The following is a 16,031-nucleotide window of genomic DNA, read 5'->3' as shown; positions in this document are numbered from 1 at the left end:
CTTGTACAGTTGTACCGAAGAACAAGACACAATCAGAGGGCTATCAACAGGACAAGTACAACTACGCAACTAGTTGTATTGTTCAGAAAAACCAAGACTTCTACGAGGATGTCTGAAAAGTTCACAACACTGAACGAACAAGTTCAGTATTATAATCATCTTTCTGTTTACCGATCACATTGGTGCTTCCATTTCAGCAGACGGTCTAGCTTAGTTTCTACACTAGATGCTACACTAATATAGTAAATAAGCCTAGATCTTACTAGACCACAGGCTCCCCAGCTTAGATATGCTATAAATTAAGGGTCAATGTAAACAATTTCAGCTTGTACAGAAGCTCTCCTGAAGCGAAGCAACTCTTTTAGCATCTCCCATGCACCGTCAGCTGAAGCTGGCTTGACTGTCATTCTTTCAAGAACAGGTGAATTTGAAAGCAGAAAATTGATGAAATTTAGCTCTTGTTTAAGCCCAGTTATACCAGCAATCTTAACATGCCTCAATTGATTGAACATACAATTCTGGTAATTCTCTTCCATAACACTGGCAGCTGTTCTCAAAGTACTTTGTTCTTCTGTGCGTGCCTACAAAATGACAATGGCATGAATGTACAGAGCTTAAAGACAGTTCGGCAGCTGCTGTGAAAAGTTTACATGCTGCAAAATAGGTTGGGTACGTGAATATTATCCATGCAGTGAAGTATGTTGAAGCCAGTTTATGATTGGTCCTAATGAAGTTCAAGTGATATTTGAAACTCACCAACATCTCAAGCTCTTGTAGGTTAGGGGAACTTCTGAGAAGGCAAAGTGCTGCCAGACACTCATCCAAATGGTTGAAATTTATGCGTATTGAAAGAAAACTTAGCTCGTCACAAGGCGTAGGTAGTCTTCCTGGCACTTTATTGTCAGCCAGATACTGCAGACATAACAATGATTAGTATACATTTTCTCCAAAGATTGACAGAGTTCCTCCATTTCAAGCATCCAATAAATAATGCGGGGAGATAAACTTGGCAAAGGCATCCATTAGAGAAATTTTACATTTTAGTTAAGAAAATAAGAACAGTAAGGTTCTGTTAGGTTGGCACAAGACATATCATAAAACAAGGGAGGAATCTCATCAATAGAAAACCCATTCCTAACAATTTTCCAGTGAATTTAAATGAAGCCAATGACAGTGGTAGAAAGTAGTGGCAAGATATGATGATGGTGTATTTTGAAATAGTAGATAACAAAGAGCGATTACAATTGTTTCAAATAAGGACCCGCGAGTACTAATGGACAGTGAAAGTTGGAGATTCGTAATAAAATATGAGTTGCACTGCAGGACACAAGTCATTTTCACATGGTAGTATTAAATGATTTGACCCTAATGATATTGCATTATGTTAGACAAGCAAACACCGCAAAATAAAAGATCCAGCTCCATACTTTTGGTTGTCAAACATCATTTTATGCTAAATTTTACAGGAAACAAATGCTTGGGAAGAGAAGTTGCCATCAACTCTCTGGAACTCTACAATCATAGCACAAAAGGTAAGTATGAAGAATACCTTTAAGAAAAAGCTCTGTACTTCAAGCCTTTGAAGACGAGGCAAATGAGCAAAAAACTTGACCAAATTTCCAGCACTGCCTAGAGCAAGATTTTTGTCAAATCCAGGATTTACATATAGCCCAATAGAAACGATGGCAAGATTGAATGTGTTCATGAAATTGATGTCTTCAAAGACGCCTCCAACGTCAAAGAAGAGGAGATTCGGTGCATGGATTTTAAGATCGGAGAAACCCTCAAAATTCATCAGTGTAAGCCGCTCAAGTAAATGGCATCTCGATACGAGTTGCTCAAATGCATCCTGTTCCATAGTGATGTGCTGAAGATCGAGACTTTTCAAGCTTTTAAAACCACTGAATGTGAGAGGTGGTTTTAGAAGACAATTAAAAAGCTCCAAGTGGTTCAACTTTTGACAAAGATATATAGAAGAATGGAGTTTGTAGCGTTGGCCTTTCCATATTTCCAGAATAAATTCCTTCACAGCACCCCTTGATAGAAAGAGAATCCATCTATCAATATCACACACCCCTTGAAGATCCCGATGAGAAAGCTTGAACTTGTGTATGGGACCAGAATGAAGTAAGAGAACATGATCAACAATGTTTACTATCTTATTTTTTATGAAGGTTTGGTCTTGGGATGAGATCAAAAGAGATTGATTGTCAAATACAAGGTTTGGAAGAGTAACCCATTTGTTTCTCCATTTAGTTGACAAGACACTTGTCCTCACAGCATCCCTAAGTGATAAATGGGACAGAATCTTGTCAACAATTTGTGCTGGTAAGTTGCTGATATTGTCCACCTCAAGTTCTGCATTGCAAAGGAAGTTGGATGGTATATGTTGCTTCTGCATAGTAACAAAGAAGAAAGACATTCATCCAAATGAGAAAAATGTGTATTTTTAGTTTATAACTGTTAAATTAGGTCTTAGGCCTAACTCACACCCCAAAAGCTAGCTCCAAGGGAGGAGGATTGCCCAAGCCTTATAAGGAGTCCACCCATCTCATTAACCACCGATGTGGGACTTTTGTCATTCTTTAACACCCCACCTCACGCCCAGTGCTTAGCATCTGGTGCGTGGGCAATTTTGATTTTGGGGTCCCCAACATCGGGTGAGATGGGCCCTGCTCTGATACCATGTTAAATTAGGTCTTAGGCCTAACTCACACCCCAAAAGCTAGCTCCAAGGGAGGAGGATTGCCCAAGCCTTATAAGGAGTCCACCCATCTCATTAACCACCGAGTGAGACTTTTGTCATTCTTTAACAATAAAATACATACATGCATACAAGAGTGCTTACAAAAATGCAAAGATGTCAATGTGACAACCCAAGAGAGAGAAATTATCACTGTGGTTTACTGACAAAGAACGACATAGGGTAAGAGCACTCAGAGTTCTGTTTTTCTTTAAATGATGCTACTATAATTTGTGTTAAGAGAATAGTTACAGATATGCTGGCCAATTTTTGACCAATTATGAGCAATGTCTACGATTTAAGTAGTCATTTACTTGGTAATGCTCAAGGGGCAGGAATGGCCATTCGAACTCTTCTGAGAGAGGATTTCATCCACAAACACAGAGTTAAGGGATGGCTGATCTTTCACATCACCATTTAGCTATTGCAATTATTTTTCCCATTGCACAACGTCATCATGCAATCAAGGCAGTGTGTTTGATGTTGACCACTAAAATTGGGCCAGAAAATATAGTAAATTAACTGAAAAGGTAAATGCTGTACTTTACTCTGTCAAGCACTGTAGCACATAAATTGAAAACTAGGGGACTAATTATCGTCAGAAAATGTCGAAAGAAGCACACATCAGTGAAAACAATGAAAGAAAGTAGATTAAATGGTTCATTTTATCACATTACACAGTTACTATGAAAGAAGCACATGACTTACCATAACACTCATTTTTTTGTAATGAGATTGTAAAAGATGTCATGCCTCAAAGGTCCAAATAAGGCTCTTTTTGAGGATTTTTGCCGGTCCACCTGATTCATATAAAAGGGACAAATGTAACAATATGCCACCAAGTAGAAAAACTTTTTAGCATCCATAGAGTAACAGAAGACACACCGCCACTTTGCATATCCATTCAACTGTGCTCTTTATTATTTTCCATAAGAACTGTGCATTCCTTCACCAACAAACTCGTATGGTCTAAAAATGTTGTGTAAGAATTTGTTAATATGTTGAACTCACCCATCATCAGAAGCAAACACTTTAAATGTGGTTTGAAAACAGATGGTCTAATAACAAACTTCAACAATTAGCTAATGTATTCATCGCAGAGTTTTATAAGAGTTGAACGGATAACTTTTGAAAAAAGTTTTCTGAAAAATCCTTTCTTTAAAACCATGCAAACAGAAAATGTGTTTGGATAGTTGGTTTTGAAGATTTGTGAATGGAGAACACCCTAAAATAACTTGCTCAAGAAATAGCTTTTCTGAAGACTCCAAAAGAAACACATTTTCGAAAACTTCTTCCAAGATCTCAAAGAAACTTTCACAACAAACACCTTAGATATTTCTTTATTTAGTTGTAATAAGTGTGTTATGCTTGTTCTTCTACTAATTGATGCACAGTCTTCAAGTGAATCATTTGATTTTGACACTTAAGTACTTCAAATCCCACTGTGACATTCAATTGATCAACATTTATGGATAATCCCTAACATAAATCGCAATTAAAAGCTTCCGAGAGGCACTAAATCAGGTAAAATCTTAACCCGAATGGGTGCTTACACCAAGACAATGAATATACACATATATCTTGCATATACACTTAGTAACACTTAAACACGGTTAAGTGATATGCATTTTCACTTTAATTTGCTAATTCTAAAGGTTAACTGTTTATTTAAGTATAAACACCCAATGTGGGTAAGTATTTACCATCAATCAGTGGCAGCTAGTCAATTGCAAGAACTTCTACTTATCCTAGAAACATAATGGGGGCACCTAGACAGATGCTTATAACATGGATAATAAACTGGTGCACCTAAATCACTTTACAGAGAGCAGTGGTAGAAGAAATGAGTGGATCAAACAAAATAAGTTATTTCCCATAGCCCTCATCCTGTTTTAGCAACTAGCAGAATTTTTTAGCATCCATAGAGTAAACAGAAGGTACACATTCGCTTCGCATAAACATTCAAGCCATAGCTCCTTACTATTTTCCAAAAGAACTGCTTATTCCTTCACCACGAAAGCTGATCTTCCAAAAATGCTGAGTTAGAATTCATTAGCATATTGAATTCATCCATCAACAGATGCAAACACTTTAAATGCTGGTTTGAAAAGAGATGCTCTAATTACTAATTTCATCAATTAGTTAATGTTTTCATTACAGAAATTTATAGGAGCTATTCGGCTTGCATGTTTAGAGATGATCTTGGAAAGAGTTTTCTCAAAAAATCTTCTTTTTAAAACATGCAAAGACTAAATGTTTATGGATAGTTGGTTATTGAAGATCTGTGAGTGGGAGCACCCTAAAAACACTTCATAAAAAAATATTTTTTTTAAAAAAGTGTTTCAGAAGATTCAAAGAAACACAATTTTTGGAAAATTTCTTCGCAAGATTCCAAAAGAACTTCAGAAAAACAAAACACCTTAAAATTTTCTTTATTCAGTTGTAATAGGTGTTGTGCTTGTTATTCTACTAATTGAAACACAATCTTCAAATGGATCATTTGATTTTGACACTAAAATACTTCCAGTACATTGTGCCACTCAATTTATCAACATTTATGTAAAATAACAACAACAACAACATACCCACTGTAATACCACAAGTCGAATCTGGGAAGGTAAGATGTACCATACCTTACCCCTATCTTTGTAAGGGTAGAGAGGCTGTTTTCGACAAACCTCCAGCTCAAAAAAAATGTAATCGAAGCAGGATTGCAAGAATAATATGACAACAAATCAGCAAGATACAAGGCAAATGAAGCAACTCGCAGCTTCTGACTGACACTAAATCAGTAGCAATTAGTCAATGAAAAGAAATAGTAGCACTTAGACATCTGCTTATGACTCACCTAAATCACTTCACGTAGAGCAATGGCAGAACAAATGGCTGTGGATCACGAACAAGTTATACATAAGAAGCTATAACCCTCTAATTAACCATCATTAATTCTGAAAAAAAAACATTAGAATCATATAAATTTTCAACAATGTCTTACAAAACACATCAATAGCCCAAAAAACACAAACTTTATAGGGCTAATAACCTAGAAAATGAAATTAACACAAATAAGAACTCAAAAAAACATCACCGACAAACACCCTTTGTTTTATAGACTCTATCAATGATTCAAATCACACCAAAATTAACCTAAAATGGAACTTCAACACAATGGAGCAAGAAAAAGATTACAATTTTCTTGCTGAACAGAAAATTAGGGCTAAATCAGAAGATAGAAGAAGAAGAAGAATACCTTTGTTTTAGGCTGATGAATTTGATAAATCTGTTACAGCCGGAGAAAATGGAAGCAAATGATGTGTGAACTACTAAGCATAGTACTCCCCGTCCTGTTTAACCGAGTAATCATATAGTGAGTATGTTCCGTATTCGTATTGGAGTCGACTCGATTTGTTATTTGTGTATATAGAGTCCATTTTACGTGACGATTTTAACAAAAAAATTTTTATACTCAAAGTATTATTTGATATTTCTGATTAAGGATGAAGAAATTTCAATCATACTACTAGAATTTATATTGATTATAGTTATAAATATTAATAGGCAAATCTTTAATTTTTCGGGTTCATATTAAATGATGATGTTTTTAGTTTAAATGCACCTTTTAATATATTTATTTGAAAGTAAAAAGTGTAAAGTATTTAATTATACTTTTTGGTTGTATAAAAATTTATACATCTAAAGAGAGGTAAATTTGAATAGAAACAATTATCTTTATTTATTCAGTATATTAAAACTAATTTTTGCTTTTATTTATTCATTTTAACCTATCTAAAGGAAGACATGTTTTTTTTTTTCTATTTTACTCTTATTATATGAATTTTCGAAAATATTTCTCAATATTTTTAAAAATGTTAGTAATAGTCATGGAATCAGTGGAGTAATAGACAGAAAATAATTATTACATGATGTATTAGAGTTATCGAATATTCATCAAGAATATCGTATTGTTCTATACTACTATAATATATGCCAAGTTCCAACAAACAATAAATAATTGTAATGTAAGTTACAAAATTCTACATATTGGTACAATTATAAACATAAAACTATATTTTAACTTGGGTTGGATTATAACTTTTAACACGTTTTAGTTTTGCTTTTCAACATTTCTAGGATGTAATTATTTGGAGCTTGATTTCATAAAAGACGTGCATCATTATAATTTTTTTATCAGTATTTCCTTAAATATGATATATTTTTATCTTAATTATTTTGTTTTTTAACGGTTTTCATAGCCCACATTAGAGCTTCGATTAAATTTAGATCGCACACTACATGACTTTACATTGAATTGTCAACTTATAAGATTTTATTCATACTCAGGGCTCAAACTTGAAACCTTTAATTAAGGGGTAAAAAAAAAATGTTTTTATGGTTATTTTAAGATTATGTTATCTATGCATAACATTTACATTGAATTGTCAACTAGTTTTAAGAATGGTGAAGAAAAGGTGAGTGTACTAATTAAGTTTTTAGTCTAAGATCACTTTTACTTGTCAATTGAATGAAACATATATGTATTTTTATTGGTTTAGTTCTAAAAATTAAGAGATAATTAATTGATTACTTAGTTTCTAATTAATTACCCTTATTCTTAATCTCATAGTATTTCTCAAATATTAAATTTATTATATTCAAATAATGATATCATAAAATTATTATTATATTTACTACTATTTCTTAAGAGATATGTCAAGTCAATATCAGACAAATAAAAATAGACCGATGGAATTTGTCAAAACTTGGGATAAAAATTGCAACTCAAAATATCCGTATTATGCAAATCATCCAAATGGATAGTCCGAAAGGCCCACATGTAACAATTTGTCATCCCAGCCCAGTTCTAACTTCATTAGGAACTGGATGGTCTTCATTGCTCGTATTTACTTGATAACCATAAGTCATTAAACATAAAATAATGGAAAAATTAGCAAAATAGTCACAATTCCTAACATATTAGTAAAAACATCTACACTTTAAAATAATTACTAAAAATATTAAAATGTCAATATTTTAGAAAATGATTTGTATCCTAATATAACTATTTTCCTTTCTATTTATTTCTCAAAACAGTCCCACATTAGATCAATTTCTACACCACTAACCGATAAAAAAAAAAAAAAAAAACTTTTATTATCCATTATCCCATTCTAGGTTTTAACTCAAGTCAATATTCTCTCTCTCTTCACGTTTTCCCAATTTTTCTCTCATTCATTGTTCAAGAAAAATTAACTCTTCCATTTTCTTCCAATTTGTTCAAGAAATCTCTCAATTGATAAAGGTAATTTTGAAGTCACCAAATATTTTGTGAGTTTTCTTCTGATTTTGTTTTCATATTCACCAAATATTTTTATATTTCGAATTTTATGTATTTCTGATTTTCTGTCCTCTTTTCATTTTTTTGTGAGTTTGTTTACATATTTGAGATTCAGTAGATTGTAATAATCTACATTAGCATTCATACATCATATATTGTTTACTTTTTTATACATTCATATTTAATAATTTCAAATTTTTCTTATAGGGTTACTAATGCACAAGTGAATACGGATTCAATTTGGATTTGGTGAAAAAAAAATCGGAAAAAAAGGAACATAGAAGAAGAAGAAAAAGAAAGAGAGAGTCAATGTTGCAAAATTGTATTCACAACAAAATTGTATTCATATTATTTTTTGTTTGTTATTTTTTTTTTTTAACTCAACATTTGTAAAAAATACATTTTTTTGTCATGAAATACAATAGTTTTTGAAATACAATTTTTTATTGTCTCTAAGATTGTAGATTTGTATGTTTTGATAATTGGAATACAAATTTATTGGAATTTTAAGAAAGAATATACGTTTTTAAAAAATATACAAAACCAATGTTGTATCCTTTCTGAATGAACATAGATTACATAAGTATATATGGATATAAATATTTTATTTATATTTTTGTTTGTGGATACAAATCCATTTGGTATACCTATTAAAATGAATACAAACTAATAAAGAAATACAAATACTATTATACAAACTCAAACATGAAAATCATAATGAATACAAATATACATATCATTATATTGGAATGAATACAATCAATTACTTTTGAAATTGTAACTGATGAGAATTTTAAGTGATATGTTCCTTTTTTAAAAATATTTTCTCCCATGATTTTCTCCGTTATGTTATTAAATAATTGTATTCTTTCAACTCAAACAAATAAAAAATACATAAATTAAAAGAATAACAAACTAAAATATTGACATTTTTAATAAATATTGAAAATGTTGATAAGAGGTCCTATTAAATACTAAAATATTGACATTTTGAAAATTTTCCCTAAAATAATTACACTTCTTTTATTTTTTACAAAAAAATAACCTATAATTATTATAACTTTCTATATTGATGACGGTATAGTTAATTTTAAATGAAAGGCCATGTTAAACTAATAACCTTTCGGTGTGAATGAGTGCGCTACTATAAGTTGTTCCTTTAGATGTTACGCTTCAACCTTGAGTGATAACTTTAATTTTAGTTTAAAGAGGTTTGTTGTTGAACTGTATAATTATTTTATTTAAATATTTTAATCGCTAGAGGAAATACATTATTATTTAGTTAAAGCAAAGAATGTTCATACAAGCACAATACAAACGTGATACTAGAGTTGTTGTACATGTGTATTCTCTCCATTTCAAAATAAGTATCGCTTTAAAAATAATAACTCAAAATAAATATTGTTTTAAAAATTCTAGATAACAAATAGTATAATATCCTTTGAGTATCGGTTTTGATGGCTATAATAGAAAATAAAGTACTGCTTTGATGAATTTGACTCTTGACTATATTAATTTTCAAAATTGAAGAAGGCTAATGAATTAACTTATGATAGCTTCTCACGTTACTCCACCCAAAATTGAACACGTGTCCTATTATATTTGATTCCCCATTGACCTACCTATATTTATTAGATTTTGGAGGGACTCGAAGCAACAGCATTGAGACTCAAAGGTCGAATTTTTTTTATTTTTTTTTCATTCATATCCGGCTTTGGTACCATATTAAAGTCCGACTAAATTAAAATTTACATTAAAAAGTTTATATTATGGGGTAAAGTGTTTCCTAACAAAGACAATTCCGTAACTTAGAGGATTCAAAAGTCAAACTTGAGACCTGTTGAATAAGAATGAAAAAATACTTATTACTCCATCACAACCCTTGTTGATAATTCAAAGGTCTAATTAATCTCAAGTATGAACATATATTACAACTCAACCACAAAATAGTACTCAAAAAGTCAGAAGAGTATTTAAATTGCTCCCTCCTTTATAATTTGTATTTGTAGTTGACAATATAGACATATTTAATAATTTATTTGTCATTATAAGTAATATTTTAAAATGTATTCTTTCATCGTATTAATATGAAAAAATAGTCTATAATATAAATCTAATTTGCATGGTCATGAAAAAGCTACTAGAGTTTTCTTGACCTTGAAGCTGTCATTACGAGTTTGTCATAATGTCGACGGCATCTAAGCGTAACTCAATGAAAAAACAAATTCTAAACTAGTGTTTTAGCCATGAATTTCTTAATTAGAAAATATTAATATTGAAAACACTTTTAAATTCTACACGAATTATTAATTTCATCTCTAAACTATTGACAACCTTAAAATATATTATCCTTTGACTTGATTAACTGATCAGTTTTTAGATTTTTGGAATAATCACTCATAAAATTTCAATTTCCAAGTAAAATATGCATGTATATAATAACTTTTAATTTCAAAATTTTAAATTTTCAAAATTTGTAATCAAACCATGATTAATACGGGTCATGAAATTACTAAAGAAATACTTCCTATATCTACTTTTCGCCAAACCTTTGACTTCTTCTTCTTGAATTGAATTATATTTTCTCACCGCCCATTTATATTTATACTATATTTATTTATTTTATTATATATATATAGAGAGAGAAGAGAAGAAAAAAACTTTGATACCTTACAATTTCAAAAAACAAAAATTGTGTTTCCCATTCAAGAACACTACTAATACTCAATATTCAAGAAAACAACATTTTTTTTTTCTCCATGGAGGGACTATGTGTAAAGCTTTTTGAAGCATCAAGGTAATTAATAATTTTTCTAAATATTTCCATTTTTGCTATATTATTAGTATATAGTATTCTTTTAATGAAATTTAATTTTTTTTTCTAAAGAAAGTACAAAATGAAGAGACATAAAGCTGAAGCAATAGGAATGGTAGATAGTTTTGAGGCAAGTCATGAAGGGATCAAAACTGTTGATATCCAAAAACGTTGTGAGTTCTCTGGAACTTCTCATCTTTGCATCTATTTCGTCACTTGGAATATGAACGGTCAGGTACGTACGTTCATTTTTACTTGTTCAATTTAAATTTTGCATGTTCTTTAAGAAATAACGAGCATTTTGTGACTAATTAGCTCATTGCTAAAGGGATTGGATTAGCAATGAATATTGTTGTTTATGAATCGTATAAATTATTTGTCTGTCGCTAATTTCTGTTTTCTTTTAAGAGTGATTTTTTGATAATTTTTGCATATATTATTTTTGTGTAATGTGAAGGTACCTTGTGAGGATATAGCAAAATTAGTTGGTGAAGACAGAAAATATGATTTATTGGTGATGGGTTTGCAAGAGGCACCTCGAAATAATATTTGCAAGTTATTGAAGAACACATTGGCTGATACTCATATGTATGTGTATATATATCTATCTTTAATTTATTTAATTTTTACTTCTTTAGGAAAAATTTAAGTTATATATACTGATAATATATGGTATTTTTGCATGTATATATATATATATATATATCTTTAATTTATTTAATTTTCACTTCTTTAGGAAAAATTTAAGTTATGTATATATATACTGATAATATACGGTATTTTTGCATTATCAACTTGTACCAAATGATCATTTGCTCAGTTTACTATTCTGGTTTGACATGTTAAAAGGAGTTGCTCTATGTTTCAATTTGTTTTCTTACTTGTTTTTTTTAAGATCATTTAAAAAAATGTTTATTTCCTTTTTTTTAATAACTCTTTAGTTTCAATTTTTTATTTGACATATATATTTCAGATCACAAAATTAAAGAATATTTTAATTCACATTTCAATATCTTTGTCTTATAAAGACCACAAAATTCAAAAAATACTTTCAAAATGATTAATATGTCGAATCAGAATAAATAATTGTTGAGATTATATTCACTTTGAATTTAAGCACAAAGTCAAAATTAGACAAATAAAGTAGAACAGACAAAGTACTTGTCATTGTAAGTTACTTAGTTACTTAACTCGATGATGTAAAAGTAATTCAATCTAGTGCATATAATTTAAACTCTTGCTCTTTCGTTTTCTCTATTATTCAAATGTATCAATTTTAATTTCTTTTTTTACTAAATTAGTTTTTCTCAGGGTAGCTAGGTTGTATAAATGTTTTTGGAAATAAATTCAAAGACGATAAGTTCAAATATAGCAAGACAATAAAGAAGCATATTGACAATGACTAGTTACTAATATTGACGTGTTTTCCCTCTATTATTAAGTTTCAATTTCAATTTGTATTTTGTTTTTCATTCTAGAAAAGTCATGTGTTCCTTGATATTCGGTACTAATAATTTTCGTGGTCATGTTTAAATTTCTAGGAAAAAACAGTACTAATATACATTGCATCTTGACATATAATATTTATATTGTTATGATTCTTTCATCTATTCTTTTCAATATGACTTTTTTATTATAGTATTTTCTTTTTAAATTGTTTTACGTATATTGATGATCTTTCAGATATAATCTATTTATCTTAACTGTGTGTATACATCATCCTTTTCAAATCTTATTTGTAAAGTTACGTTACACTAAATATGTTATTGTTGTGATTATACATAGGTCTATGTGGATTTAGTTTTATTATGGCTTCAATTCAGCCACAAGATTATTATAAATTACATTTTTAAATAATGTTATCGGTAAATATTCTGACCTTCACTTATGTATGTAACTTAATGCATGATATCTATATTTAAGTTAATTTTTATACTAATATAACTCTAAAATATTATAATATTTTTGACATTCTTTCATTAATTTTGGTGAGGAAGGCTTTTAGGAAAATCGGTAATGCAATCTGTACAACTCTATGTGTTTGGCCCCAAGAATTCAGAGCAATTTACAAGAGGTATATAGTTTCTTAATTTCTTTTATTTATCCCAAGAATATATATTACTAAACTTTATTGTAATTGATTAAATGAGGTTATTAATTAATTAATGTATAATAAATGTGGTTTTATATAGAAGTAAAAGTGGATAAGCATGAAGTTGGAGGATTGGGTTGGTTAATCAGAAGAAAAAAAGGAGCAGTGGCTATTAAAATTAGCTACAAAGGCATACAAATGGTTTTTATTTCTTGCCACCTCTCTGGTAAGTTCCCTAAATCTATATACATTCTTTATCATTACTCAAACGTATTGATCTGTTCGGAATATAATTAAATAATTTCAAATATAAATATAGTACTCTTTCTAATATATTAAATTTAAAACACTCGCTGATTGATGTTTCACGTCATATAAACGAAGGGAATTTTAGTTGTACACAACACCGATCCATCTAATATACTTATTATGATGGTATTTGTCTGAACAGAAAATTTAAGAATAATCATTTAAAAAATAATATATATATATATATATATATATAAATTAAAGTGCTGGCCAAACAATCCAACCAAAAAACCTTTTGACTCATCTGCCTTCTTAATATTTAGATTTAAATTAACTTGTATATGCTTTATATTCTTTGTATGTAGAGTGGTAGCTAGGTAGGTAAAAAGATTGGACCCATAATGGACCTAATTGCTTAGAGTACGTTGACAAATATAATAAGAAATATTCTCTTTCGTTTTATATTAGTTGTTCACTTTTTCTATATTCTTTTTCTCGATTTTGTAAATTGATAAGTAACTAGGATAACTATTTTTAATAATGTGGACACTTAATACGGACGACACTTAGGGAGTGTATTTTCATAAAAAATTGTTTTCAAATTCATTACGCAATGTTAGTGACACAAAAATTCAAACTGTATAACTGCCTCCACCTTTTTGGGGTCATTTTTTAAATAGTTCCGGCATACGTATGGCCCACTAGGCCCAATGTAAAATATATCTTTGGGTCATTTGCACTTTGGGCCTTATTTTGTGTTGATCTTTAACTTTTGCCCCTATTACGAAACAAGTTTTTCATGACTTAAGTTTATATTTTCATATCTTAATATCCTTTATTTCCGACATGTCTCTACTTTCTAAAGAACTTATGCCTCATTAGATATAACTAGTTTGATTGCTAAAGGGTAAAAAAAAAACAGGTCATTTGAAGGACAAAACGTGCAATGTTATGTGTATATTATAGTTCATATCATCTCAGACAAGTCTAATTTTGATTATACACAATTAATCGATTCAATTTTACGTTTTACAGCTCATGCTCGTAATGTAGAAGAGAGGAATTTGCAGTTCAAACATATATCAAATTCACTTTTCTCAAAGAATAGGAATCCTTATGCTAAATCAGCACAACTTACTGTATGGTTAGGAGATTTAAATTATAGACTCCAAGGCATAAATTCCTATCCTGCTAGAGATCTCATCCATGGAAATCTCCACCAAGTATGCATATTTATTTTTACGAATTTAAGTTATACTATTTTATATACACTGACAGTATAAAGATTTGAATATTTTGTTTTGACTAATATTGTAGATGCTAACTAGTAAAGATCAACTTTTACAAGAAGCAGAAAGAGGAGAGATTTTTAATGGTTATTGTGAAGGTGCATTAGATTTCAAACCAACTTATAAATATGATATTGGAAGCAGCAGTTATGATACAAGTCACAAGGTAATTAAATTAATTAATTAATTAATTTATAAGTCTAATAATATTTATAATTGCTCCTTTTATTCCATCTTTTTTTCATCATTTGAGGTAGTTAAGTTCAAGATGTAGTACTTAATTTGACTTGTATAGTAGTGGATGAAAATGGCCTAAGTATATACTATAACATTTGGTTGTATATACTGTGTATATATACATATGTATATAGTATAAATGATACACTACCTATACACACTATGTATATAAGTTGTAAAATATATGAGCTAAAGACATTAAACTGTAATATTTCTCATTTTTTTTTTTAAAATATTGTAATATCCTAGCCCACTAGTGAGTTGCTTTGGGCCTAAGTCCACACAATTTTAAAATATGTCATTAGAGTATAAGACTAGTTATATATCTAGCATTGCTTATGTGTTTAATCGATATGAAATTCATTTAGGGTGTCACATATATATACCCCTTGGGGCCTTAGTTTTTCCTCTTTGAGATTTGTCTCACCATTATTTCAAATATATGAGATTCGTCTAGATTCAATTGAACACTGAGGTTTGTCCCATCAAAGTTTAAGTTACACGCAGAGTGATTCTAATACCATCAATAGTAGCCCAACTCATTAATATTGCTGGCTTTGACCTAGGATTTTACAACTTTAAAATGCATTACTAGTGTCTAACGCTTGCTCTTTTATGTAACCACCGTGAAACTTTCCTAGAGTGACAAAAAACGAAAAAGAGCGTCATATAAATTAAGATAAAGTTGTGTGTTCTCTTAATATATATATTTTGATTTGAAATTAATTGTTTGTTTTAATTTTTTTGAACAGGTTAGAGTACCATCATGGACAGACAGAATATTATTCAAGATAGACAGTAACAATATAAATGCAACGTTACATTCTTATGAAGCCATTGAAAGCATTCAAAGCTCTGATCATAAGCCAGTCAAAGCTCATCTATGCTTAAAATTGAACAAATAATTGGTATTCATATTCCTCAACAAATAAACATTAATCGATTTGTTCCAAAATTAAATGTTTTTATTAAGTACATTAATGAATGATTAATTAATTAATTAATTAATTAACCATGTGAAAATATTCTTTTATTGTTGTTCGTTTATGGGTTCAACATACTTTTTCTTTGCTTCCTCGTACGTGACCAAACGTAAGTTACTGTTCGGAGTGGTGGAACTGTTCCACCCTTAACTAAATGTCTCGGGTTTGAACTTTGCATACGGAGACAATCATGTTGGGAGCACCACCCCCAAATGGGGTTTGGAGTGCGCGATCTGGATTTAATCAGGGCTCTAATGTGAGCTTTGGACACCAAATGGGAAAGAAAAT

General features: G+C 30.1%; 2 protein-coding genes across 5 annotated transcripts; one reads left to right on the top strand and one right to left on the bottom strand.

Moving 5' to 3' along the window:
* Positions 1–173: 173 nt before the first annotated feature.
* On the bottom strand, positions 174–6,113 carry LOC125827781 (F-box/FBD/LRR-repeat protein At1g13570-like). Of its 4 annotated transcripts, XM_049507112.1 has the most exons (6): positions 5,592–5,691; positions 3,629–3,712; positions 3,452–3,543; positions 1,550–2,395; positions 757–912; positions 174–581 (listed from the first exon to the last, which is right to left on the bottom strand). In XM_049507112.1, the coding sequence occupies exons 3-6, from the start codon at positions 3,461–3,463 to the stop codon at positions 300–302; spliced, it is 1,296 nt and encodes a 431-aa protein (XP_049363069.1). In that variant the 5' UTR covers positions 3,464–3,543; positions 3,629–3,712; positions 5,592–5,691; the 3' UTR covers positions 174–299. The 4 variants fall into 4 exon arrangements, with proteins under 4 accessions (XP_049363069.1, XP_049363070.1, XP_049363071.1 ...); XM_049507113.1 differs by lacking the exons at positions 3,629–3,712; positions 5,592–5,691 and adding an exon at positions 5,994–6,113; XM_049507114.1 differs by lacking the exons at positions 3,629–3,712; positions 5,592–5,691 and adding an exon at positions 4,553–4,572.
* A 4,633-nt stretch (positions 6,114–10,746) lies between these two features.
* Positions 10,747–15,764, top strand: LOC125827785 (type IV inositol polyphosphate 5-phosphatase 11). Its single transcript, XM_049507119.1, has 8 exons — positions 10,747–10,875; positions 10,966–11,128; positions 11,351–11,481; positions 12,891–12,967; positions 13,086–13,211; positions 14,270–14,457; positions 14,552–14,689; positions 15,513–15,764. The coding sequence occupies exons 1-8, from the start codon at positions 10,838–10,840 to the stop codon at positions 15,663–15,665; spliced, it is 1,014 nt and encodes a 337-aa protein (XP_049363076.1). The 5' UTR covers positions 10,747–10,837; the 3' UTR covers positions 15,666–15,764.
* Positions 15,765–16,031: the final 267 nt, after the last annotated feature.

Source organism: Solanum verrucosum, unplaced genomic scaffold (genome assembly GCF_900185275.1).
Source record: "Solanum verrucosum unplaced genomic scaffold, falcon-dt-bn FXZP01000064.1, whole genome shotgun sequence".
NCBI lineage: Eukaryota > Viridiplantae > Streptophyta > Magnoliopsida > Solanales > Solanaceae > Solanum > Solanum verrucosum.
Note: the sequence above shows the minus strand (reverse complement) of the source record. Positions and strands in the feature narration are given on the sequence as shown.

What these genes read in the sequence shown, in the direction of transcription:
- LOC125827781 (XM_049507113.1), bottom strand. An exon ending in TACAGAGCTTTTTCTTAAAG is followed by an intron (nt 913 to 1,549) that starts GTATTCTTCATA and finishes TTATGTCTGCAG; the next exon opens with TATCTGGCTGACAATAAAGT. An exon ending in TACAAGAGCTTGAGATGTTG is followed by an intron (nt 582 to 756) that starts GTGAGTTTCAAA and finishes GTCATTTTGTAG; the next exon opens with GCACGCACAGAAGAACAAAG.
- LOC125827785 (XM_049507119.1), top strand. Translation starts at nt 10,838, where the DNA reads ATGGAGGGACTATGTGTAAAGCTTTTTGAAGCATCAAG. An exon ending in CTTGGAATATGAACGGTCAG is followed by an intron (nt 11,129 to 11,350) that starts GTACGTACGTTC and finishes TGTAATGTGAAG; the next exon opens with GTACCTTGTGAGGATATAGC. An exon ending in TCCATGGAAATCTCCACCAA is followed by an intron (nt 14,458 to 14,551) that starts GTATGCATATTT and finishes CTAATATTGTAG; the next exon opens with ATGCTAACTAGTAAAGATCA.